Here is a 21,934-nt window from a genome sequence, read left to right as displayed (position 1 = left end):
ACAGTTCTGATAATATACTCCAATATACTATAGTGTATACTGACAATATAATCCAATATACTATAGTGTATACTGATATACTCCACCCTAGTAAAAACAAAACAACAAGATGAAATCACATGAAATAACCAAATTTATTACAATTATATACATTTCTGTTAGATATCAGAAGTTCGTTCACACTGCAGCTATGATTATAAGATGGGTACGTTTCTACACTGAGGATCATTTAGTGTAACTACAGTAGTTTAAAGGCAGGGGCGACACTTAGAACCTCTCAATTCAGTTTTTCCATCTTATCACTGTGAACGTCATTTACAGTCATATTTTGCTCTTCAATCAAATAAACCACAATCACAAAGTGTGTCAGTTACAGTATTTAGCTTCAGTTATATTTTTGTTTTATCATCTGTCGCGTTGCTTCTTGTCTATGACAGCTATTCAGGCCCCTGGCTGTGTGCCGGTATGACTGGTGGCTCTCAGACATGTTTCGCCTTCACCCTATTACTCTCAAGGCTATTTGACGTTAAGGGAAAATGCCACAAGAGAGGCGATACCCTTCTTTCTCTCTCTCTCTCTTTCCTTCTCAGCTGCAGAGTGAGTAATCTAATAAGGTAAGTATTCATTTGTTACTTTCAGTTTCAATCAGCGGGATTTTTATTTTTTTCAACCTCCCCTCCCGCCATCCCTCCTCCTCTTCCTGGGCCAGACCCCTGAAAAGAAGAAAAAAAAAAGCCAGCACAAAAAGCGTGCACAAGTTCTGTGGCAACCTTCATTGCTGCTCCCGCAGTTTAATTACAAAATATTGGTGCCCGTTTTGCGTGAAGATTACTCACTGTGGGAGGCCCTATATAATTTGGACCGGAGGGTTTGTCGTGAAATATAATATAATGCAACAGGGGCTTTCAGTATTAGATTTCCGCTTTTAGCCTCCTTGACATTTCAAGCTGCATGAACTAATACATCTGTTATTTGTTGATCATTTGATTATTAACATACTTCACAAACCAAATCAGCCACCCTGCTGGAGACGAGGGATGGAGCTCAACAGACAGAAAAGATCCTCTCGTTTTCTCCAAACCTCTCTGTCTCTCTCTGTCTCTCTCTGTCTCTCTCTGTCTCTCTCTGTCTCTCTCTCTCTCTGTCTCTCTCTGTCTCTCTCTGTCTCTCTCTGTCTCTCTCTGTCTCTCTCTCTTCTTCCCATCTGTCACTTTCTCTTTCTCTCACTGAATATAGAGATGTGCACCACTCAGCCTCCACAAAAGGGAAAGGGAGGGGAAATAAGATATACAAAGAAAACGGTTCTCTTTATTCCTCTCATGTGGACCTACTGTAGGAGAGCTGTCGTAACTCTGGGACGGAACAAAAGCGCCCGCCGCATTCTAATCTCAAACTGCAAGGGCTTCATTTCACCCAAATGCCACCCTCCTGGCCTGCTGAATTATTGACAGACTGACACCAACGCGGCGGGACACATAAAAGAGGGAAGGAGCTCCAGGCCTGGCCTGTTTCCGACGTGCTGCACACACCCCGGGCTCTCCTGGTGATTCTCAGATGGAAAAACTAGCCCACCAGGCCGAGGTCGTAGAAATGGAAGAGGAACGCATATTTCTACTTCTTTGGTGTCCAGGAAGTTGACGAAACTCCCTTTAGAAAGGAGCTTTATAACGAGGACATCAAAGCTACCTTTGAGGTCGTGTTGCTGTTAAGATGAACGTACGAGCGAGGCAGAAACAGGAATCCCAGAGAGAGAGAGAGTGAGGAAACCGTTGCAAAATATATATATACCCATGATCTGCATCGAATATTGCTGTTTTTCATCATCCCACTCAAAGTTGACATGGTTTTCCTTGCCTACGCATGCCGTCGCTGTGGTTACACGATGGAAAGAAGATGGAACCGAGGTGCGTGTCATCGTGAACGCGAGGCAACGACTGTTCCGTTTTGCTGGGTCACTACAGTATGTGTGTGTGTGCGTGTTGTTCTGCCTGTTCCCCTGCTCTCCGCACATGACTGATGGCGACAGACAAAGAGACTCAATACAGGTCCAGAGAGAAAATACAAAAAGCAGTGCAGGAAAAGAGGGACCTTCGACTGAAATGAAAACCACACGTAAAGGGACGGGGGTTGATGTAGTAGCCGTTTGGGTACCGGGGCCCTAATCCACCTCGCTCTCGTTGCTCGCCCCCTCAGGCTTGCGCAGTTTGTCCACCTGTTCGTTGATCTGTCCATCGCCTCCGCGCCTGTCCTCAGTCTGCACGCTGAGCACCTCATCTTCGTCCACGTGGCCCACATCCTCCTCCTCTTCCTCCTCCTCATCCTCCTTCTCCTCATCCTCCTCCTTCTTCTCCTCCTCTCCCTGGACCTCCATGCGGACCTGGTCCTTGAGGTCCAGAGGCAAGGAGGCCCCCAGACCCCCGGGGCCCAAGTCTCCGTTGACGGCGTGGGCCCCGTCGGGCCCCCCCAGGGCATCCTGGGGGCTGTGGCGGCCATCTTTGATGGGGGAGCAGGAGGCGGAGTCGTTGCTGACGGGGGAGATGTCGCTGCTACTGTTGGTGTGGTTGAGGGAGGGGGAGGGGGGCACGGGGGAGGGCTTCAGGGGGATCTGCCACGACGGGATCTTTGGGACGGAGGGAGAGGCGGGAAACTGCCTCCTGAGGAGGAAGCGGAACAGGAAGTACAAATCACCATAACAACCCAAAAACCTACTGCATAATACATCAGAATTATACCAAAACTTATATACATCAATACACATATATTTGAAATGAATGGATTGTACACCAAATACAATATTTGTACAAATATACATGTACGAAAAAAAAAAAAAAACACCAACATTACAAACATTAAAAAAAAGTTTGGTGTCTCAAGAATCTTATCCAGAAGTTATGTCTCCCGGACTAAAGTAAGAGAGCGAATGTGAATCAGTATGCACACTGAGAAGAGCGTTTAGTTTACTGATCAGAAAGGAGAAAATGGTTCTTTTCATGCATCCAGATGTTCCTCACACCTGGTAAAGTCTAAGATATTACAGTTTCATTCACTCGCTCTTTTAAGATCAAAACCAGAGCCACATCTCAAAAGACAGCAGCAGTTAAGGAGGAAAAAGAAGAAAAAAAGAAAAGAAAAAATGTTTACAGATGATTTGGATAATTTAAATGAAAATAAATAAACAAAGGAAAAATAACAGGTTTGGTGCCAGATGGTGTTTCTGTTGTGTTTTTGTCCTCCTCGTGGTTAACCCCTCACACAAAACGTATTGTGAGAGAGCGTGGGGAGAGACACACGAACAAACGAGGAAAGCTTAGCGCTGATTAGGACAAACGAGGAAAGCAGGACGTGCAACCTGACAGTTCTGAGGCAATTTTCATCTTGGTGACTTTTCAGATGTAAACCCATTACTCCCGGCTTCATTAGCGCTACTGATACATAATCATGCATGCTAATGCATGATACAAATCAGCATACCCCATTTTGTATCTGTGACAGACACATGGTGCTCGGCTAACTTGACAGGGCTGTGGGCTGAGCCGGATTGATGACAGTGGTGTAGGGTTCACCCATCAGTCACCAACACGGTGAACAAAACCTCACCTGGGTCCATTGTCAAACCCCTTGAGCTGCACTTGATTTAGCACACAGGTTAACCCCGCAGGACGGGTCTACGGCCTTTTCTCCTCCCATTGTGATAAGTGGACCTCAGCCCAGGTTGCCTAATCAAGCGCTCCTGAGTGTGTGTGTTGGACCAGTACCTGCTGAGCAGCAAGCCTTTCAGAGACGCCATCTCTGCCTTCAGCTCTGCGATGGTCTGGGTGTCCAGGATTCGGTTGGTTGCCATGGAAGCCTAAAATACGAGAAGAGAGGGATGGGATGAGTGAAGGGAACAGCCCAGAACTGAGGGTACAGACTCATATCACGTTACAGTATATGAAATGCGAGCAATGCCCTCTCTGTCAGACGGGGTGGGTTTGTGCTCTCGGACTGGAGAACACTTAGGAAAAAAACGAATGTCCCAGGGACAGCAGGTAAACAAATACAGAATATGCAAATACCAGAAGCCACATGTGGCTGGGTAGGCACCCATGGTCACATTCTGGCTCGACAATGCCCTTTCTGTCTGCGACCTTGCATGTGAGGGGAAGACAAACCATCCCCCAGTAGGCATCTTTATAGACGGGATCTTTCAAAATGGCTAACCAGGGTGAATCGTACCGTTTTTACATAATTTTCCATATCTTCCGAGACGGGTTTGGCTATGATCAGAGTTGGGGATAATGTACCTTTATCCAGAACAATAGTGTCACTCATAGCCGAAGCAATATGTTGGTCGTTTTTTTTTCCCCCATCAGATGTGAATGTTATCGTTCACATTGTCACGAGCTGAATTGCTGCACGGAATGATGGTAAATTGTAGTGGCTGGGAAAATATTTGAATGGCAAATGGTCTTCCAAAAATTCATCTGCAGAAATACTCCACCACCAAATAAGTGAAGACAGGAGCACCTACAATAGACTGACAAAACCTATTTGTTTCTAGCTAGTTAGCACCAACTTTGCAAAGGTGAAAATCGCCAATGTAATTCCTGTAATTCCTCAAGTTTGTAAAGCTTGCCTACATTCAAGTTTGAAAAACATTTTATACGTTTAGACTGAGGACGCTTTTATCAAAAGCAACATACAAATAAAGCATGACTGAAAGTACAGCATGAGATCAAGCATCTCTTCACTTCACCCCCTCTACACCTCGATGAAGGGAAGCATCTTGTAAAATAAAAGACGTAAACTCAGAATAAAAGAAAAGTATGAACTGTAATTAAGACTCTCCGTCTCACCAGAGGCGTCTGGTTAGGACGCAAAGCCCCCCTATCATGCACTGAGGGATAACTTACTCTTTTTACACTTGTAATTAAATCTAAAATAAATTAATTGAATCACATCTGAAAGGGATCAGACTCACTTACAGAGATGGAGGGAGGAAGGAAGTGAAGGGGGGAGGGAGGGAGAGAAGGAGGGAGGGGGGGAGGGAGAGATGGAGGGAGAGAGGGAGGGAGGGAGAGAGGGAGGGAGAGAAGGAGGGAGGGAGGGAGAGAAGGAGAGAAGGGGGGAGGGAGGGAGAGAAGGGGGGAGGGAGGGAGAGAAGGGGGGAGGGAGAAGGAGGGAGGGAGAGATGGAGGGAGAGAAGGGGGGAGGGAGGGAGGGAGGGAGGGAGAGAAGGGGGGAGGGAGGGAGAGATGGAGGGAGAGAAGGCAGGAAGCGAGGGGGGGAGGGAGGGAGAGAAGGGTGGATGGAGGGACAGAGGGAGAGAAGGAGGGAGAGTGGGAGAGAAGGAGGGAGAGAGGGAGAGAAGGAGGAAAGGGTCGGGAGGTATTTGCTTCTATCTGCTGCTAAACCGCTCTGATAAGGCTCTGTTTTGGAGGACTCCGGGAGAGCTAGGTGAGCCACTCCTATTACAGCCTTAACCTCATTATAGCCCTCTTAATCCCTGCCCTCCCTAAGGCACCCACATAATAAGGCTGGAATTTACTTTCGTAAAAAAAATATATATTAAAATATATTATTTTTTATTAAGATGGGGGCTGAGCTTCTTGTCTAAGAGCTTTCTGCAGAAATAGGGAGATACTCTCAACCGAATCTAGCCTGTGAGATAACCGCTTAACCGTGTGATGAGAATATGACATAAAATACATCAAAGGCACACTGGCCACTGAAAGAAGGGTTAGCGCTTCCATGCCGGGTGCTGTCCCAGTCTGAGGCCTTGGTGAAGGATCTCAAATCAAAGATACATCAGACTTCACAATACTCCTTCAAGCATATTCTTGTCAACTGTGACTTACACCGGTGGATTGACAGCGTTGTTTGAGCACTAGCTGTAGACGCACTATAGAGTTTCCTCCTAACTGGTGTAATAGCCCCTAAACGTCTCGGGTGGGTGCATGGATGTTATAGGGGTCACCTCCTCTCTGTAGCTTAACTAAGTGGTTCAAGAAAAAGATATTACAGACGAGAAAAAAAAAAAAACACATCGACTCCACCGCCATGAACGGCAACACGCACGCTAAATGAAGATAAATGCCCGTGGAGCATTACCAAGAGATACGATCTTAACAAGCCTTGTTTAAGAATGTCTAAAGGCAAATTAATTCACAGTTAGCCTAGGCTACTCCACCACCGACAGGGTTTTTCCCAGCGTAATGCGTGTATGTATTTATGGTAGAATTAGCTTCAAAAGAAGTCCCAGAGGATTGTTTTCAAGTGGAAACATTGCTTCAATTGATTTGAGACTATTTATTCTCTTTCCCAGTGGCAGCACAACGCTTCTGCTGGAAAACAGAGCGGTTTCTAATCTTCTATGTGCACCCACTAACACAGACAACTATAAGTGAATGGAGCCGGCGGAGCAAACAGAGTTAACTGGTAGATTTGTAATGATAATTGAACATAAATAAATACAGTCATGTTAGCATTGGTAAGATGAATTGCCCAGAAGCCATTTCATCCTTCACCGAGGCATTTAACATAGTGGTATGATGTAACTACATGATAATACTCCCAGTAAGGGCAATATGACAGAGGACATACCCACTGAGAGTATGTTCCTAAGTCTTTAAGAGGTTAGAGAGAAGTAGCTGTAATGCAGTCTACTATGCTCTGTCGTGTGCGTAAATGTGTACGCGCCTGCCTGTCTGAATAAACTTTCATAACGACATCCACTGTTCACATTGGGGCCTGTAGGCCTAATAATGCGTTGCAATTCAGCGGTTTCCGAACTAAAAGAACTGTTTACTTAGCAGTTGACGAAACAGCAGCCCCCATGTGTTTCGGGTTAAATGCACATTTCCGCGTTGAGAGGTATAATTGCCAAGAGTATGGCACTCTGAGCAGTACGGGGAGAAACCCAGGAAGCCGCTAACTGCAAATGATAAGTAGCTCTGCAGCTCCTACATGTGTTCCCAATCACACGCTCCGGACATGAAAACAATCTCCCGATTTCCCATATGGCCCGAACAACAGCGCCCAACGTCGCTGAAGGAGAATTTAAGATCAACACTTTAGCAATAAAGCAGACTTTATGATTTGTTTAATGGGTGTTTTGATGTGAAATATACTTTTTATACACTGCCGCTGTCCAACAAGGCACTCATGGCAAATGAAGCAGACTCTTTTTAATCCAATCTGTGTTTTGGCGTTGAAAGAAAAGAATGAAAAAAAACAAACAGTTCCCCTCATGCGCGCAGCGCGAAAGGTAGTTCATTGTTTTAAGTGGGCTGTACCGCACGGCTGGTTGGGACTGCAGCTTGCCGCGGGACCTCAGCGAAGTTCTGTTTCTCAAATGTCTCCGGTTCAAGTGTGGGCTTTTCTCCCACACACACACGGCTCACGAGAGGCACACGGTTCCTTTCAACTCGGTTGAGGAAGCTGTGTGGGCGAGGAAAAGAGGAGGAAGAGAGAGCTTGAAAATGAGCTATGAGTCTGCAGATTTTTGATAAACCTCAAGCCAGAAGAGATTCATATTTTTTTTCTCCCCGTTCGTGCTGAAACAGATGTCTCGGCAGATGTTCCCCTGCAGGATGCAGATGCTGTAGCCAAACACCCATGTGCTTAACAAGCTGCGGACATAAAACATTGTCTCCGATAGTCTCTTTTCCAAAGGCACTCTTTTGGGCCAATTATCATCAATAGATTTATGCCAGTGCGATAAAGAACCAGAAACAGTTCATACTAGTGCTTAAGTTGCATAGTTGATGTTTTATTATTGACACGATGCGTTTGTCAGTCCCCAGTGCCTTGCTGATTACAACTCACAAAGGATTATGGGAGTGGACCATAAAATGAAGATGAAGAACATGGGATTTATGGAAAAGATTACTACGCAATGATGTGGCACATCATACTTTTTGAAGGAAGTATTTAAGCTGCTACAAGAAGTGAACCGTAAATCACAACACACTCTCTCATCCCTGTGGAGCCAGTACAGGTCTCTGTAAACTCCCTCTTCTACATTCTTCATTTCCGTGTTATTCATTCAGCAGACGCTTTTATCCAAAGTGCGACATACAAATCGCGCGTATAAAAGTGACTCACGGAGGAGGATTTGAACCTGCGACATCGAGCAGTCAGGTTCAGTGAGCCGTACCCATCTTCTGACCTCAGCTGAGACAGACTGATGGTGGAGGAGGATCATGTATGACGTTGTTTACCTCGGAAGAGACCAGTTCCTGGGACAGGCCCTGGATCTTCTCCTGTTGCTGGACCAGAAGGTCCTGAACCGTAGCCATGGTCTGTTGGAGCTGGGACACTGCAAGCACAACAACAACTATGTTTACATGGCATCCGGGACCACAGTTAGTAACTGTTTGTGTTGACAGACATGACTTAGACCAAGAGTGTCTCCAACCCTGTTCCGGCAGAGCCACCTTCCTGTAGGTTTACGCTCCTACACTAAAGTTATCACACCCGATTCTAATAATTAGCTGGTTGATCAGGTAACTAGTGTTTAATCAGGTCAAATAAGAGTGGTTGGAGTAAAAAAGCTACAGGCAGGTAGCTCTCTGGGAACAGGGCTGGAGACTCCTGACTTAATTTTTCAGGGAAAGAAAAAGACGACATTCTGTCCTGTATGCTCCCTCTACAAAAAGGAGACGGATATATTAACCATTCCTCGTTGAAGTAATTTTAGAATATACAGCTGAAAACCTAAAACAGTTAGTATCCCATTTGGTATCCGTAAAAAGTCGGTTTACAGTCATCAAAGCTGACCCCCTCAGGTCCCTGACTGCACCTTCATAACCATTCCCTCCAGCCTCACGTTCTGCTCTGCGAAGGCACTGGGATATTTCCAAGGCCTAAAATAGAAGATATTATCCTGGAGTGTCTGAACTTAAATCAAATAACAGAGTCTACCCCTCCATTATCTACCGAGACACCGGCTTCTAATGCATCTTAAACCCTCAAACCATCAACAAAGGGAAAAACGGCTCGCTCATTCGGGAGGAGGCCGCCAGACAAAATGTCCTTGCTAATCCCAATAAATATTGCTCTTTTTTTTCCGTTGACTTTGAAGATTGAATTATTTTCAAGTGTTGGTGTCAGAAGAAGGTGTATGATTTCAAATAACAGCGGGCACAGTTTGTTGCCCCCTGCTTCCAGTCACGCGTGTATTACCAAACAATGCATTAAGTTTCCCCCCAACTGATTATATTACAGAAAACCAATAAACATTCATATAAATCAGCCCTGTGTAAGTGTTAAATCAAGCCTAACAGGATTAACATCAACATATATTGTGGCGGCCCACTGGTGTTGTCAGAGAATGGTTAAAAGCTTGCCTGCACTGCAACACACTGGGCTTACACAAAGGGCCGTACTTACACACCAAACTGGACAAAAGGTGTGATTAAGCCAGTTTATCGGTAAAATGTACTTAAAAAAAAAAAAAATGACAGTGGTGTTATTTGTTTGAAACTTCACTAACCGTTTGTTTGGAGCGTGTCTCCGATGAGACAGTTGTGTTTAAATGGGTGTGTCTGGATCAATAGGGGTGTGGTGTTGAAGTATCAGATCCCCTCAGACTAGTGTAATCAGCAGATGAGAGCAGACTTGCTATTAAATTCCGTCCCAAAACACAACCTGCCCTGTTACTTAACTTAGGTACCGAACGTGGCAAATCTATTCAGTTGACATCTAAAAAAAAATGGGCATAGTAAAACTAACTGAGAGTTGTAGCTAACACTCTAGACCAAAAATGTTTAAAAAAAAGGTGTTAGTGACATACAGTGTGTAAACTATATAGAGTTGCCCCATTAGTTTCAATGAGCGTTGCAACCACACCACAGTTCAACGTTTCCAGATGTGTGGCGAGTTGGCAGTTGACAGTGTTTTCTCAACGGTCGTTGGCACTGCGTCACCACCAGTAAACCGCTCCTGCAGTCTCTCCATCTCTGCCAGTCCATCCGGAAAGTTCCCTACTTTGTCCTGTCCAGCTTGTGCTGAAACACAGGGCTGTGACATCACTGATACCAAGCCAAGAATAATGAGGTCAATGACTTTGGCCAGGCTTGAATCAGTGGGAGCCTTTGTAGCAGTGGGGACTGTGTGTGTATGTGTGTGCCGTCTAGCGTGTGTGTGTGTGTGTGTGTGCCGTCTAGCGTGTGTGAGCGTGTGTGTGTGTGTGTCTGCGAGGACTGAGAACGAGCAAGACTCCCAGCTGCTGTGAAAAGGCCCGACATTGTGTATTCAGTAAATTATTCAGTAAACCTCCATATAATGTGTACACTACATATGTCCAGGCCTGTGTCTTTAATGGCCAGCTGGTCACCAATATGGCTTCCACCGTGGAAGAGTGGCCAAACAGCCTCACAATTCCATTACAGGATGCGTGTGCTGAAGTGCTTCCAAGATCCATTCATTAATTGTCCGTGTGAAGTTGCAGGGGGATCGTAATGGGAGTCGAGGCCTTCTCTGGGACAGGGGGGCTGGAGTCTAAAGGATACATCACTTCATTGAGCCCGGCACTAGAGAAACACATGAACTTTAACAAAAGGGGGTTCAAGCAATTGGCAGCAGCAGCCAGCCAGTCGGTCGCTATTACTCAGCGTTGTGGAGAGAGAGAGGGAGGGAGAGAGAGAGAGAAAGAGGGAGGGAGAGTGGAAGAAGAGAGAGAGGGAGGAGAGGGAGAGAAAGAGAGTGGGAGAAGAGAGAGAGTGGGAGACAGAAAACTTGAGAAAGAACAAAGAAAGAAAGAAAGAAAGAAAGAGAGAGAGAGAGGAGGGGGAGAGGACTCAGTGTAATTGCAACCCCTTCTTCCCTACTGTTAACTGCAACAGTCATTAACTACAATAGCAGCTTGGCTACTGCAGTCACAGCAAATTAGCTCACCGCAGTCACAGTGGTAAAGACCACGGGCTTTCCACACAGGGGCTTAAGATGTAGAACACATCCAATCCCCGAGGAACACAAGGTGACTTATCCTTCCTCTCTTGGCAATAAACAAAACAGGATTTATGCTTCGAAAAAAGGGAAGGTGGTAACATTTGCAAAGGAAACGTTTTGCATAGCAGAGTCCAAATGACCATAAAATAACTTATTTGTTAATCAGAGTGGCTCGCCTTGCACGCAATCGCAAACAATGGACACACACCCATCACCACCTGCTTTCCCAGCCAAAACACAATAGGATGGCGAGATCAGATAAGACTGATAACACTCCTGTTCCTGGGTCCAGGTTATGTGACGTCAGCAACGGTAAGGGAAGGGGGTGGGAGTAAGGGAAGGGAAGGGGGTGGGTAAGGGAAGGGGGTGGGGGGATTTAAGGGGTGGGGTGGGTCACTGGAAACACTGATATCGCAGATACAGTACTGATACTCTACTGTATAAGACTGTACTGATACATACTGAGGCAGTACTGAGACAGTAGTGAGACAGTACTGAGACAGTACTGAGACAGTATTGAGGCAGTACTGAGACAGTATTGAGACAGTATGGAGGCAGTACCGAGGCAGTATTGAGACAGTATTGAGGCAGTACTGAGACAGTATTGAGTCAGTACTGAGGCAGTACCGAGACAGTACTGAGACAGTATTGAGTCAGTACCGAGACAGTACTGAGGCACTATTGAGACAGTACCGAGGCACTATTGACAGTACCGAGGCAGTACCGAGACAGTACCGAGACAGTACCGAGACAGTACCGAGACAGTATCGAGACAGTATCGAGACAGTACTGAGGCAGTATTGAGGCACTATTGAGACAGTACCGAGACAGTACTGAGGCAGTATTGAGGCACTATTGAGTCAGTACCGAGACAGTACTGAGGCAGTATTGAGACAGTACTGAGACAGTACCGAGACAGTACTGAGACAGTACCTACTCCTACTCAGACAGTAGTGAAACAGAAGGTGTTCCAGGGAGGTGAACGAACCATCACTGATCCCGACATGCTTTCAGCTGTCGCCCCAAAAAGTTCAACGCCAGGCGAAAGAGACCCAACTTTCTCTCAGTCTCTATCTTCCTTCATGCCTTTCACCATGTTTAATTACACTGACGCATAGCTACGAATGCATCCCTCTATCCTAACCCCCACCCCCCCTCCTTCGTTCACCCCTCCCTCCCTCTCCGTCTGACAGCCAGGTTGAGATTCCTCACCTGTCCAACACGGCAGCCACATCTGTCACTGCACAGTTAATCACACCAGTCCCCGCACCGAGACCAGGCGCAGTACACACACACACACACACACACACAGTCTCACATGCACTGTAAAATTAAAATGAACTTTCTCGCCACCAAAAGGAAGGGAGGGGGGTGAGTTGGGGGGGTGGGAGGGGGAGGGAGAAGGGAGGGAGAGAGGGAGAGGGAGAGGAGAGGGGGAGGGAGGGGTGAGGAAGAAAGGAGGAGGGGAGCATATGAAAAAAAGAAAGAAAAAAAAGTTGTCATTTCCCAGTCCCTCATTAATATTCTGAGGTTAAGAGCTTTTCAGTGAAACGTAATTAATTGAGCCCGAGCCTGACAGTAAACAAGCAATTTCAAATTAAAGCGAAATGACAGCGGCGTCATTTGTTAAAAAAAAAAACGCCCGGGCCCTGCGATTTTGGCGACAGATAAATGAAGGAAAATTTTAAGGAGTGAGAAAGTGATGAAGATATTAATCTTCACCTGTCTGTGTCACCGTGCCACTCATGGCTGCAACGCTGCTCTCCATCCTCTGCAGATGTTGCTTGTCTTCTCGGCTGCCCACGATGAGGGGGAGGATGTATTTCTGCAATTAAAAACATGACACACCATTACACTCCTCCACTGGGAAGGACGAGCAGAGGGGGGAGCGAGAGAGCAGAGGTAGTGGACGGACATTGCGTTCACATCCCTGTGCGTGTGTCTGCCTCTTCCCTGCCCACAATCACCTGAACTGTCCCATTAATGTCTGTCTGCTGTACACAGGTTCAAGGACACCAGGGGCTCAGTATATAGATCTATCCAAACAACGCAACGCATCGAGACAGAAATAACACCACAAGTTACAGTGTAGTTTGGACATCCCCCACACAGAGAAGAGATTGTGTACGTTGACAGAAAAAACAAGATGGCGACCAACATCTGACGCGTCTTGTTTGTCACTGACAAAACTGCACATTGGTTAGTGCGTCTTAGTGTCAATGTTCCCCAGATGAGCGGGGAGTGTTTCCCAGATGAGCTGTGTGTGTGTGAGCGCTTCAATCACGTTGACATGTGTGTGTGTGGGTAGAAGTTCAGCGCTGAGCTCAGCAAACAGAACCACATGTGACCACTACAGGCTTCAGTGACAAACGAGACCAGGTTAAAACCATCCCAACATCCCCCTCCATCAAGCTAACTGCGTAAGCTGCATCAGCAGCATCTGCCGGCACGCCGGTTCGTCTGCCGGTGTGGAAGCCAGGCCCAGAGTCCAGGCCCAGAGTCCAGGCCCAGAGTCCAGGCCCAGAGTCCAAGCCCAGAGTCCAAGCCCAGAGTCCAAGCCCAGAGTCCGGGCCCAGAGTCCAGGCCCAGAGTCCAGGCCCAGAGTCCAAGCCCAGAGTCCAGGCCCAGAGTCCAAGCCCAGAGTCCAGGCCCAGAGTCCAGGCCCAGAGTCCAAGCCCAGAGTCCAAGCCCAGAGTCCGGGCCCAGAGTCCAGGCCCAGAGTCCAGGCCCAGAGTCCAAGCCCAGAGTCCAGGCCCAGAGTCCAAGCCCAGAGTCCAAGCCCAGAGTCCAAGCCCAGAGTCCAGGCCCAGAGTCCAGGCCCAGAGTCCAAGCCCAGAGTCTAAGCCCAGAGTCTAAGCCCAGAGTCCAAGCCCAGAGTCCAAGCCCAGAGTCCAAGCCCAGAGTCCAAGCCCAGAGTCCGGGCCCAGAGTCCGGGCCCAGAGTCCAAGCCCAGAGTCCGGGCCCAGAGTCCGGGCCCAGAGTCCAAGCCCAGAGTCCAGGCCCAGAGTCCAAGCCCAGAGTCCAAGCCCAGAGTCCGGGCCCAGAGTCCGGGCCCAGAGTCCAAGCCCAGAGTCCAGGCCCAGAGTCCAAGCCCAGAGTCCAAGCCCAGAGTCCGGGCCCAGAGTCCGGGCCCAGAGTCCGGGCCCAGAGTCCGGACCCAAAGTCCGGGCCCAATGTCCGGGCCCAGTCCCTCCGGTATCCAGAACAGACCGAACCCCGGCCCTGGTTTTCCCTCCAACCCCGACCAGGGGCGCGGTGACACCAGTCCTAGCAATAAACACTTTTAAGTTGAAAAGGATTAAACGAGTGTCAACACGTGGTAATTAATAAGCGTGCTGCTGAGAGCGTGGTGTTTACAAGGCGCTCCATAGCATAAATAAAGTATGGGCAGAAGCCGGGGCATATGGTGGGGCTGGCGCTCTCCTCTGCCCGACATGACAGCAGCCGGCGACGGCTCGCCAAGGAACCCCCACCTCCCGTGCTAGAAGCTGCCGGAGGCTGACGACGCCAGGGGGAGAACCCTGGGACAGGTAGGGCCTGGGCCGGGGGTGTGACTGAGGGAGGGGAGGGAGGGAGGGAGGGAGGGAGGGAGGGAGGGAGGGAAGGAAGGAGGGAGGGGAGGGAGGGAGGGAGGGAGGGGAGGGGAGGGGAGGGGAGGGGAGGGGAGGGAGGGAGGGAGGGAGGGAGGGAGGGAGGGGAGGGGAGGGGAGGGGAGGGAGGGAGGGAGGGAGGGGAGGGAAGGAAGGAGGGAGGGGAGGGAGGGAGGGAGGGAGGGGAGGGGAGGGAGGGAGGGAGGGAGGGAGGGAGGGAGGGAAGGAAGGAAGGAAGGAAGGAAGGAAGGAGGGAGGGAGGGAGGGAGGGAGGGAGGGAGGGAAGGAAGGAAGGAGGGAGGGAGGGAGGGAGGGAAGGAGGGAAGGAGGGAAGGAGGGAAGGAGGGAAGGAGGGAAGGAGGGAAGGAGGGAGGGAGGGAAGGAGGGAAGGAGGGAAGGAGGGAAGGAGGGAAGGAGGGAAGGAGGGAAGGAGGGAGGGAGGGAAGGAGGGAAGGAGGGAAGGAGGGAAGGAAGGGAGAGGGGGAGTTGGGGGTGGCATCGAGGGAAAAGGTGTGGGCGGGTGAGAGACGGATGTAGGGAGGGAGGGAGAGGGGGTGAGAGAGGGAGAGGGACTGAGGGTGAGATAGAGAGAGACAAAGACAGACAAGATGGTGTAAACGAGGGAGAGAGTGTGAAAGAGAAAGAAAGAGAGATAACTAGAGACAAAAGGCGAGAACAGAAGCGAGCGAGGGGGAGGTAGAGCACTATTGAGAGTGAGAGACTTCAGTGGTCTGTAGTCGAGCTAACCTCTCGCTCCACAGACAAACATGTGCTGGAGGGTCAAGTCAACGTATTTATAAATCAAGTTTAAAACCAACCAATGCTGTACAAAGTGCTGTACAAAGTTGTGCAGTAAACCATACTCTAGCAGTAAAGCAGTTTACAGGAACTTGAAGCGTTCCATAAAGACAGAATCTGTGATAAAGGACACTGATAGCCTGAATCTGTGTTCAAAGATCATTACTTTTAGTGTGGTTGTGTAGTAGAAGAGCAGAGCAGCTTACAGTATATATTGTAACTGTTCACAAACGGGTGCCATATTATAATACGTTCATTTAGCAGAGCGTTTCATCCAAAGCAACATACCGCATGGGGATTTGAACCTGCAACCTCTTTGATTTGCAGTCAAACACTCTAACCACTAAGCTATACCATCCCCCTATTCTGTATGAAGACTGTATTCACAAGGGTAGGATCTCAAACCGTGCACCAGGCAAGTTCATTATGACATCATGGCACAGCTGTAAACTAGCTAAACTCATGCAACGTATGCACACACATACAGATGCAAGCATATGCACATTTGCACACACAGGCACTCACACACGCGCGTGCGCACACACACACATACAGGCACACACGGAAAAGGGCTGGTCACCCAGGGAAAAAGCTAGGCCACGGCTCCAATTCAACCAATAAAATAAGGGTAATGGCTTCCACATGCCACTCACAGCCCCCCCTCGCAGCACTAGAGACACTATGGGGCCTCCCAGGCCCGCATCCAGGGGCTGCGGAGCGTGACAAAAACCAGGGCGATTATTTCTGGGGGTCAGGATATCAAAAGATGGTCGTGTGCTGTGCTGGCAACTTTATTTTCTTCCGAAAGTGAAGTTTAAAAGGATGGGGGGTGGGGGGGGAGAGATGAGCTCATGGTTTTGGACATGAACCAGACGGGTTGTGGGGACCAGGGCAGAGTGATGTGAGGCTCTGCTCAGGAGATGACCCTGTGCTCCAGCGCCACTGCCAAACTGCTGATTGGTTGATGTGGCCGCAGAAGCCACTGGTATAAATCTCATACTGTGAATGTGTGTGTGTTGGGGAGGAGTGGGGGAGGGGAAGGGCGTGCTGACAGGCCTGGACTGGGCCAAGAAAGAAAAACTGAATTCAAGAAGAGAAAAAACATTGACAGAAACGTCTCAAAATAGGAAATGAAACATCAGTATTCAGCGCTTAAGCCAGCAGACTTTTCGTTAAAAACAACACTCCCCCCACCACCCCCCGCGCTTTCCCCCTTTCCGTCTCACATGTCTGGGTTCGGACTGGAAGAGGAATGTAGGGGGGGTTGGCGTACCCGGTACAGGTGATGGAAGCCGAAGGCCACGCCCACCATGAAGACAGTCAGGGCTCCGTAATCTCTCCATCGGTAACCTGGGGAACCTGCAGACACACCGAGAGTAGAGGGTCACAGCCTGTTGCAGATCAGAGGAACACCGTTAAACACACAGGAACCAGACCCGCCAATTCTAATCTTTCTCCAGAAAAGCTCTGGCGTTTTTTTTTGGTCTCACGTAAATAAATGCATGCGTGCAGTGGAACGTGTCGACGTTTACTGACAGCCCAAAATACGCAAAACGGTGTGTGTACGTGGATGTGTGTGTGTGGATGTGTGTGTGTGTGTGTGTGTGTGGATGTGTGTGTGTGTACGTGGATGTGTGTGTGTGTACGTGGATGTGTGTGTGGATGTGTGTGTGTGTGTACGTGGATGTGTGTGTGGATGTGTGTGTGTGCGTACGTGGATGTGTGTGTGTGTGTGCGTACGTGGATGTGTGTGTGTGTGTGTGTACGTGGATGTGTGTGTGGATGTGTGTGTGTGTGTGTGTGCGTACGTGGATGTGTGTGTGTGTGGATGTGTGTGTACGTGGATGTGTGTGTGTGTGTGGATGTGTGTGTACGTGGATGTGTGTGTACGTGGATGTGTGTGTACGTGGATGTGTGTGTGTGTGTGGATGTGTGTGTACGTGGATGTGTGTGTGTGTGGATGTGTGTGTACGTGGATGTGTGTGTGTGTGTGTGTCAGGAGCTGGAGAGCAGCTGTGTAACTGAATGACAGTGTGAAAGTGTGTCATTGTGCGTGCTGTCATGCGGGGGGGGGGCCAACTGTCTCTCGGCGAGGAGTTTCCCACGGAGAACTATTCAGATGAAAATGTCATGAACAACAAACAAGGTTGACGTCATCGCTGGGCAAACATCACAGTAGTCTCGACATTCTCCAATAACCTCAAAGCATCCCCGTTTCATTACTTTCTTGAACAATCTCTAAATATCCCCGTCCACCAGTATCTAGTTAGACGATTGTCTAGAGATAAATGAAGGTGTGTGTGCGTGTAGGAGGGCTACTGTCTATATATGTAAATTCTTTTCTAAATACTGTATTAAAGATGATACACGTAAGCCTCGCAAAGGTATGTCATTTCCTGTGAATGTTGTGTGTAGCAAACACCAGGGTATACAATTGGGATTGCATCGTTCTGACTGAGTGACCTGTCCACTCGTGTGATTTGACATGCAAATCCACAGGAGGAGTCCATTTCTTCCACGCTGTGCTCAAGGTGAAGACAACGCCATCTCTCCTTGACCCCAGGGCCAGGCGTGGGCCCCCGAGCATCGCGCTCCGTGACGAACCCACAACCTTTCCCATCAAAAATTCTAAATCACCCGCTATTGTCCTTATGGTAACCACATAAATTTGGGTCTTCATCACCATTATGGCTCCGGAGGACTGTCGCCTATCCCAGCATGCCGTTCTTTCGAGAGGCCCATGAGTCCTTGGGGTGGGCGCTTGACCCTGACTGAGGCTCTTCGCTTCACCGACGGTCTTCGCCAACCCCTCGTCCCCTCTCTCTCAGACCTCTCTCTCTCTCTTCTCCCTCCACCACTTTCAATCCTACCATCTCACCCCTTTTTTTATTTGGTCACTTAAGCCGTGGTGGTGCGGTCTCCATCCCCCGTTTTTCCAATCTCCTCTCAAATTTATTGGGTTCAGTAGAGGCCTTCCTGTCCTTCCGCCGCTTGGAAATAGAGATCAGAGTATCCATTACGGCGACAGAGATGGATGCGGGTCTTTGCCAGCCGTCCCCATAACAAGGACATCAAAGGGAGGTGGCCCGCTCTTTTTCGGCGTGACCCCCCGCACAAGACTCCCGGCTCTCACCTCATTATGCAGCTCCCTTATAGCCGTTCTGATATAAAACCCCCCCCCACCATCCCCCACCCCACTGTGGAAGCAGAGCTGCCTGGCCTAACTACACGGCCATCCCATCAACATCACTTTCATTACCAAACATGAGATTCCGGGGGAGTCAAGGACAGGGTGGCAGTAAATGAGGGTGGACTCTACATCTGGAATCGTTGTCGTATGGGTTAAGCATTATGCGGACTTCATTCTGCATTGGTAAATCAGTGGACAGCAGCCGTAACCTGGCTGTGCTGACACAGATACAGGTGTAGGTGATGGGTGTTCCCCCCCCCTAGCGCCCCCTCCCCCTGAGGTGAGAGCCCCTTTGGTATGGGTAGGCGGCGTGTTGGAGATGGCTTCAAGCAGAGCGGAAGTGACACGGTTGTAACAGGATCATGTTCTCTCCGTAATTACTGATCGGGGCAACCGTGGTTCCTCGGTAACCGTTGCCAGGCGGTTTGTTATTGGAGCGGCGCTGGAAGCTTTGCAACGCCAAAACGTTCTTATTCAATTTCTTTATGTTACCATACACCTGTTACCTACACAAGTGCCCAGATCAGCTTCATTAGGGTCAGCTAGCTTAGCAAACATCTTCCATTAGTCATCATCAGGGTCTGACGATTGGACCTTAGTTTCACAGCTAGCATATGCCATGAAAGGCTTGTGTCCATTTTGATTCCATTCACTTTTATATAGAAGATACAAAACGTAAAAAATATGTTGCGTGTTTGTCCACTGTAGTGTGGTGTGTGTGCATGTGTACGGGGTGTAGCCTTTGTGTGTGTGCGGTGAGTGTGAGTGTGCATGTGGTGTAGTGAGTGTGTATGTGGTGGACAGTGTGTGTGTAGGGTGTACTGATGGTGTCAGTGTGTGTGTGGAGAGCGGACGTACTGTGCGGTACAGGAGCCAGGTGGGGGGTGTGGAGAGGGAGCCCCACAGGGCTGAGGGCCTGGCTGTCATCTGTGCTGCCGGAACGCTGCAGGGCCAACTCCACCTCCTCACCGGTCAGTCCTGGAGGACACAGGACATAGGTCACATGACTGAGACATGGTCACATGACTGAGACATGGTCACATGACTGACGCAGTCACATGACTGACGCAGTCACATGACTGACGCAGTCACATGACTGACGCAGGGTCACATGACTGACGCAGGGTCACATGACTGACGCAGGGTCACATGACTGACGCAGGGTCACATGACTGACGCAGGGTCACATGACTGACGCAGGGTCACATGACAGACATGGTCACATGACTGAGACATGGTCACATGACTGACGCAGGGTCACATGACTGAGACATGGTCACATGACTGACGCAGGGTCACATGACTGAGACATGGTCACATGAATGACGCATGGTCACATGACCGTCGAGTCACCTGACGATCACAGACATCATGGAGGACGGAGGACTCTTTCTATTTATGGGCTTGTGTTAAAGATTTCCCTCGAGGAAGGGAATGAAACCAGGCCTTCCCAAAACATGTATAAAAGGACCGCAGCATGTCCCTTTAGGTCAATGACTACCACTGTAATAATCTTTTAAAACACAATTGGCTGTTATAAGCTTAATGAACTTACGCACACAATCCCCTGATATGCTTATATTCCCTTTATTCTGACCGGAGTCTTTGACAGAAGCACTTCAGTTCTCTGCATCTCAGTCTGAAGCGGGGGGGGGGAGAACTGGGACAGAGATGAAAGCTGAGACCTGTCTCTCCATTAACTGCCACCAAAGGCGAAGAAAATAACACTGCTGTCCACTGCTACAGTTATATTTCCCAGGTGGAGACCTCGTACACCCCAGACAGAGAAAATACATTATTTTAATTTCTTCATTGTGATGTAAATGTATTACATAATTTCGCAAATGCCAATATAATTTAATCTTCTGATCTTTTTAATGATTTTAGTGATGATTAAATTGCAAAGAGCTCCCCGATGGAGAATGGAGAAAGCGAGAGAGAAAAAAAATCTAATATGAAAATGTTCTTTTGCGGGGAGAAATTATTTTATTCCCTGCACCATATGCTGCAACTGGTGAAGTTATCATCTTTAATAAGCATCATAATCTAAACTAAGAAGTATAACAACAACTTTCACCTTTGAGAAAATAAACCAACCCCTTTAGAGCGAACTGTCGTTTCCCTAACAACAAGTGCCCTGTCTTTAAGACAAATGACTTGACTTAATTGCAGGAAATGATAGGTCATAAGGCTTATTGGGAAAAAAAGCTACACAGGCCTCCGATTTGGGTCTTTGTAGCATAAGAAGCCTCCAGCTGATGTGTTAATTTGCAAGCTTGTGTGTCACTTTGTAGCATTAAGACCTTCGCTTATGATAGCACAGCTAATGCTAGCACGGCTAACGCTAGCACGGCTAACGCTAGCACTGCTTAGGCTGATTTCCTTGAGTGAGTTCCTGGGGTTTCCTTCTCGCTCTTGACAGAAAATCCCCTTTGCTGAGAGGGCCATTTACTTGGAGCTTTCCCCTGGGCCTTGGAGCCCGTTAGCTCCAGACTTCCACTACTGATCCTGGATGTCCAGGAGGCTGAGGTCTGCTGCGATCGTTTGGAGAAACATACTTATTTTTGCTATTCTACTCAGGCGCAAAGTCAGCCGTTTCCTCGAAGATGCTAATAGTTATGGTTCATTACCGACCATAAAAAGTGCTGTTCTCTCATCTTAAACATAACAACTGCTTTCTTTTTCTCTGATCAGTCCGTACATGAATCTATAAGATGTTGTCAAGAGGGTAGAACTCCTTTGAGAACCCGGTCACAGCTGACGCCCAGAGAGACCAGCCCCGCCACCTATCCGAAAACTCCAAGGGGCCTCAAATGGCCATGAAAATTGCTGAATAATTGAAGGCAAATATTGGCCCTCCTGTCGTCTACGGCAGGTCCTGAGTGGCAGGAAGTAGTGAGAGAGCCACGTGCTGAGCTGGTGCAGTCAGGCTGCACCGTCCAATAAGCAATAATGTGTCCCTGGACTCCTGACTCCTCAGACCACAGCAGACAGAATGGTGGCAGACTATTGAGTGAGACATGCAAGATCTCCATTTCCCCAAAGAGGAAGAATAAATAAAAAAAATAATTTCATGAAATTGGCATGTTTCAGGAGGTCCTGTGTTCCTGTTTCACCTTGAAATCTGGTGGTTTTGGAATAGGGGAGAATTTGGTCTTAATATATGTACATCTTAATGGATTTTGGGGTTCTTTAATGTTGTTGTATGAAAGGACCCTGTTTACTTGAGGTCTCAATAAAATGCATGGAAATGTATAAAAGCTGCTTGATTTTCTATTTGAATCAGAGCCCACTCAGCTATTTTGTGGTCTCTGATCCATTTATTGTTTAAAAAAAAAAGAAAAAGAAGCTGCGACAAATGAAAGACCCTTCAGATCTGTAGTGAAAAAAAAGAGAGATAACAAAGTGACACAGATTTTTACAT

General features: G+C 48.2%; 1 protein-coding gene across 1 annotated transcript in view; it reads right to left on the bottom strand.

Moving 5' to 3' along the window:
* Nucleotides 1-115: 115 nt before the first annotated feature.
* The window catches only part of pex14 (peroxisomal biogenesis factor 14), a 47,269-nt gene continuing 25,450 nt past the window's right edge, over nucleotides 116-21,934 (bottom strand). Inside the window, exons 4-9 of the mRNA XM_062460294.1 lie at nucleotides 19,369-19,488; nucleotides 16,594-16,679; nucleotides 12,655-12,757; nucleotides 8,202-8,299; nucleotides 3,756-3,847; nucleotides 116-2,654 (exon numbers count right to left, since the gene is read on the bottom strand). Coding sequence (XP_062316278.1) covers nucleotides 2,159-2,654; nucleotides 3,756-3,847; nucleotides 8,202-8,299; nucleotides 12,655-12,757; nucleotides 16,594-16,679; nucleotides 19,369-19,488 — 995 coding nt within the window. The 3' untranslated portion in view covers nucleotides 116-2,158. The remainder of the gene's footprint in view (nucleotides 2,655-3,755; nucleotides 3,848-8,201; nucleotides 8,300-12,654; nucleotides 12,758-16,593; nucleotides 16,680-19,368; nucleotides 19,489-21,934) is intronic.

This window comes from Osmerus eperlanus, chromosome 4 (genome assembly GCF_963692335.1).
Source record: "Osmerus eperlanus chromosome 4, fOsmEpe2.1, whole genome shotgun sequence".
In the NCBI taxonomy this organism is placed as follows: domain Eukaryota; kingdom Metazoa; phylum Chordata; class Actinopteri; order Osmeriformes; family Osmeridae; genus Osmerus; species Osmerus eperlanus.
Note: the sequence above shows the minus strand (reverse complement) of the source record. Positions and strands in the feature narration are given on the sequence as shown.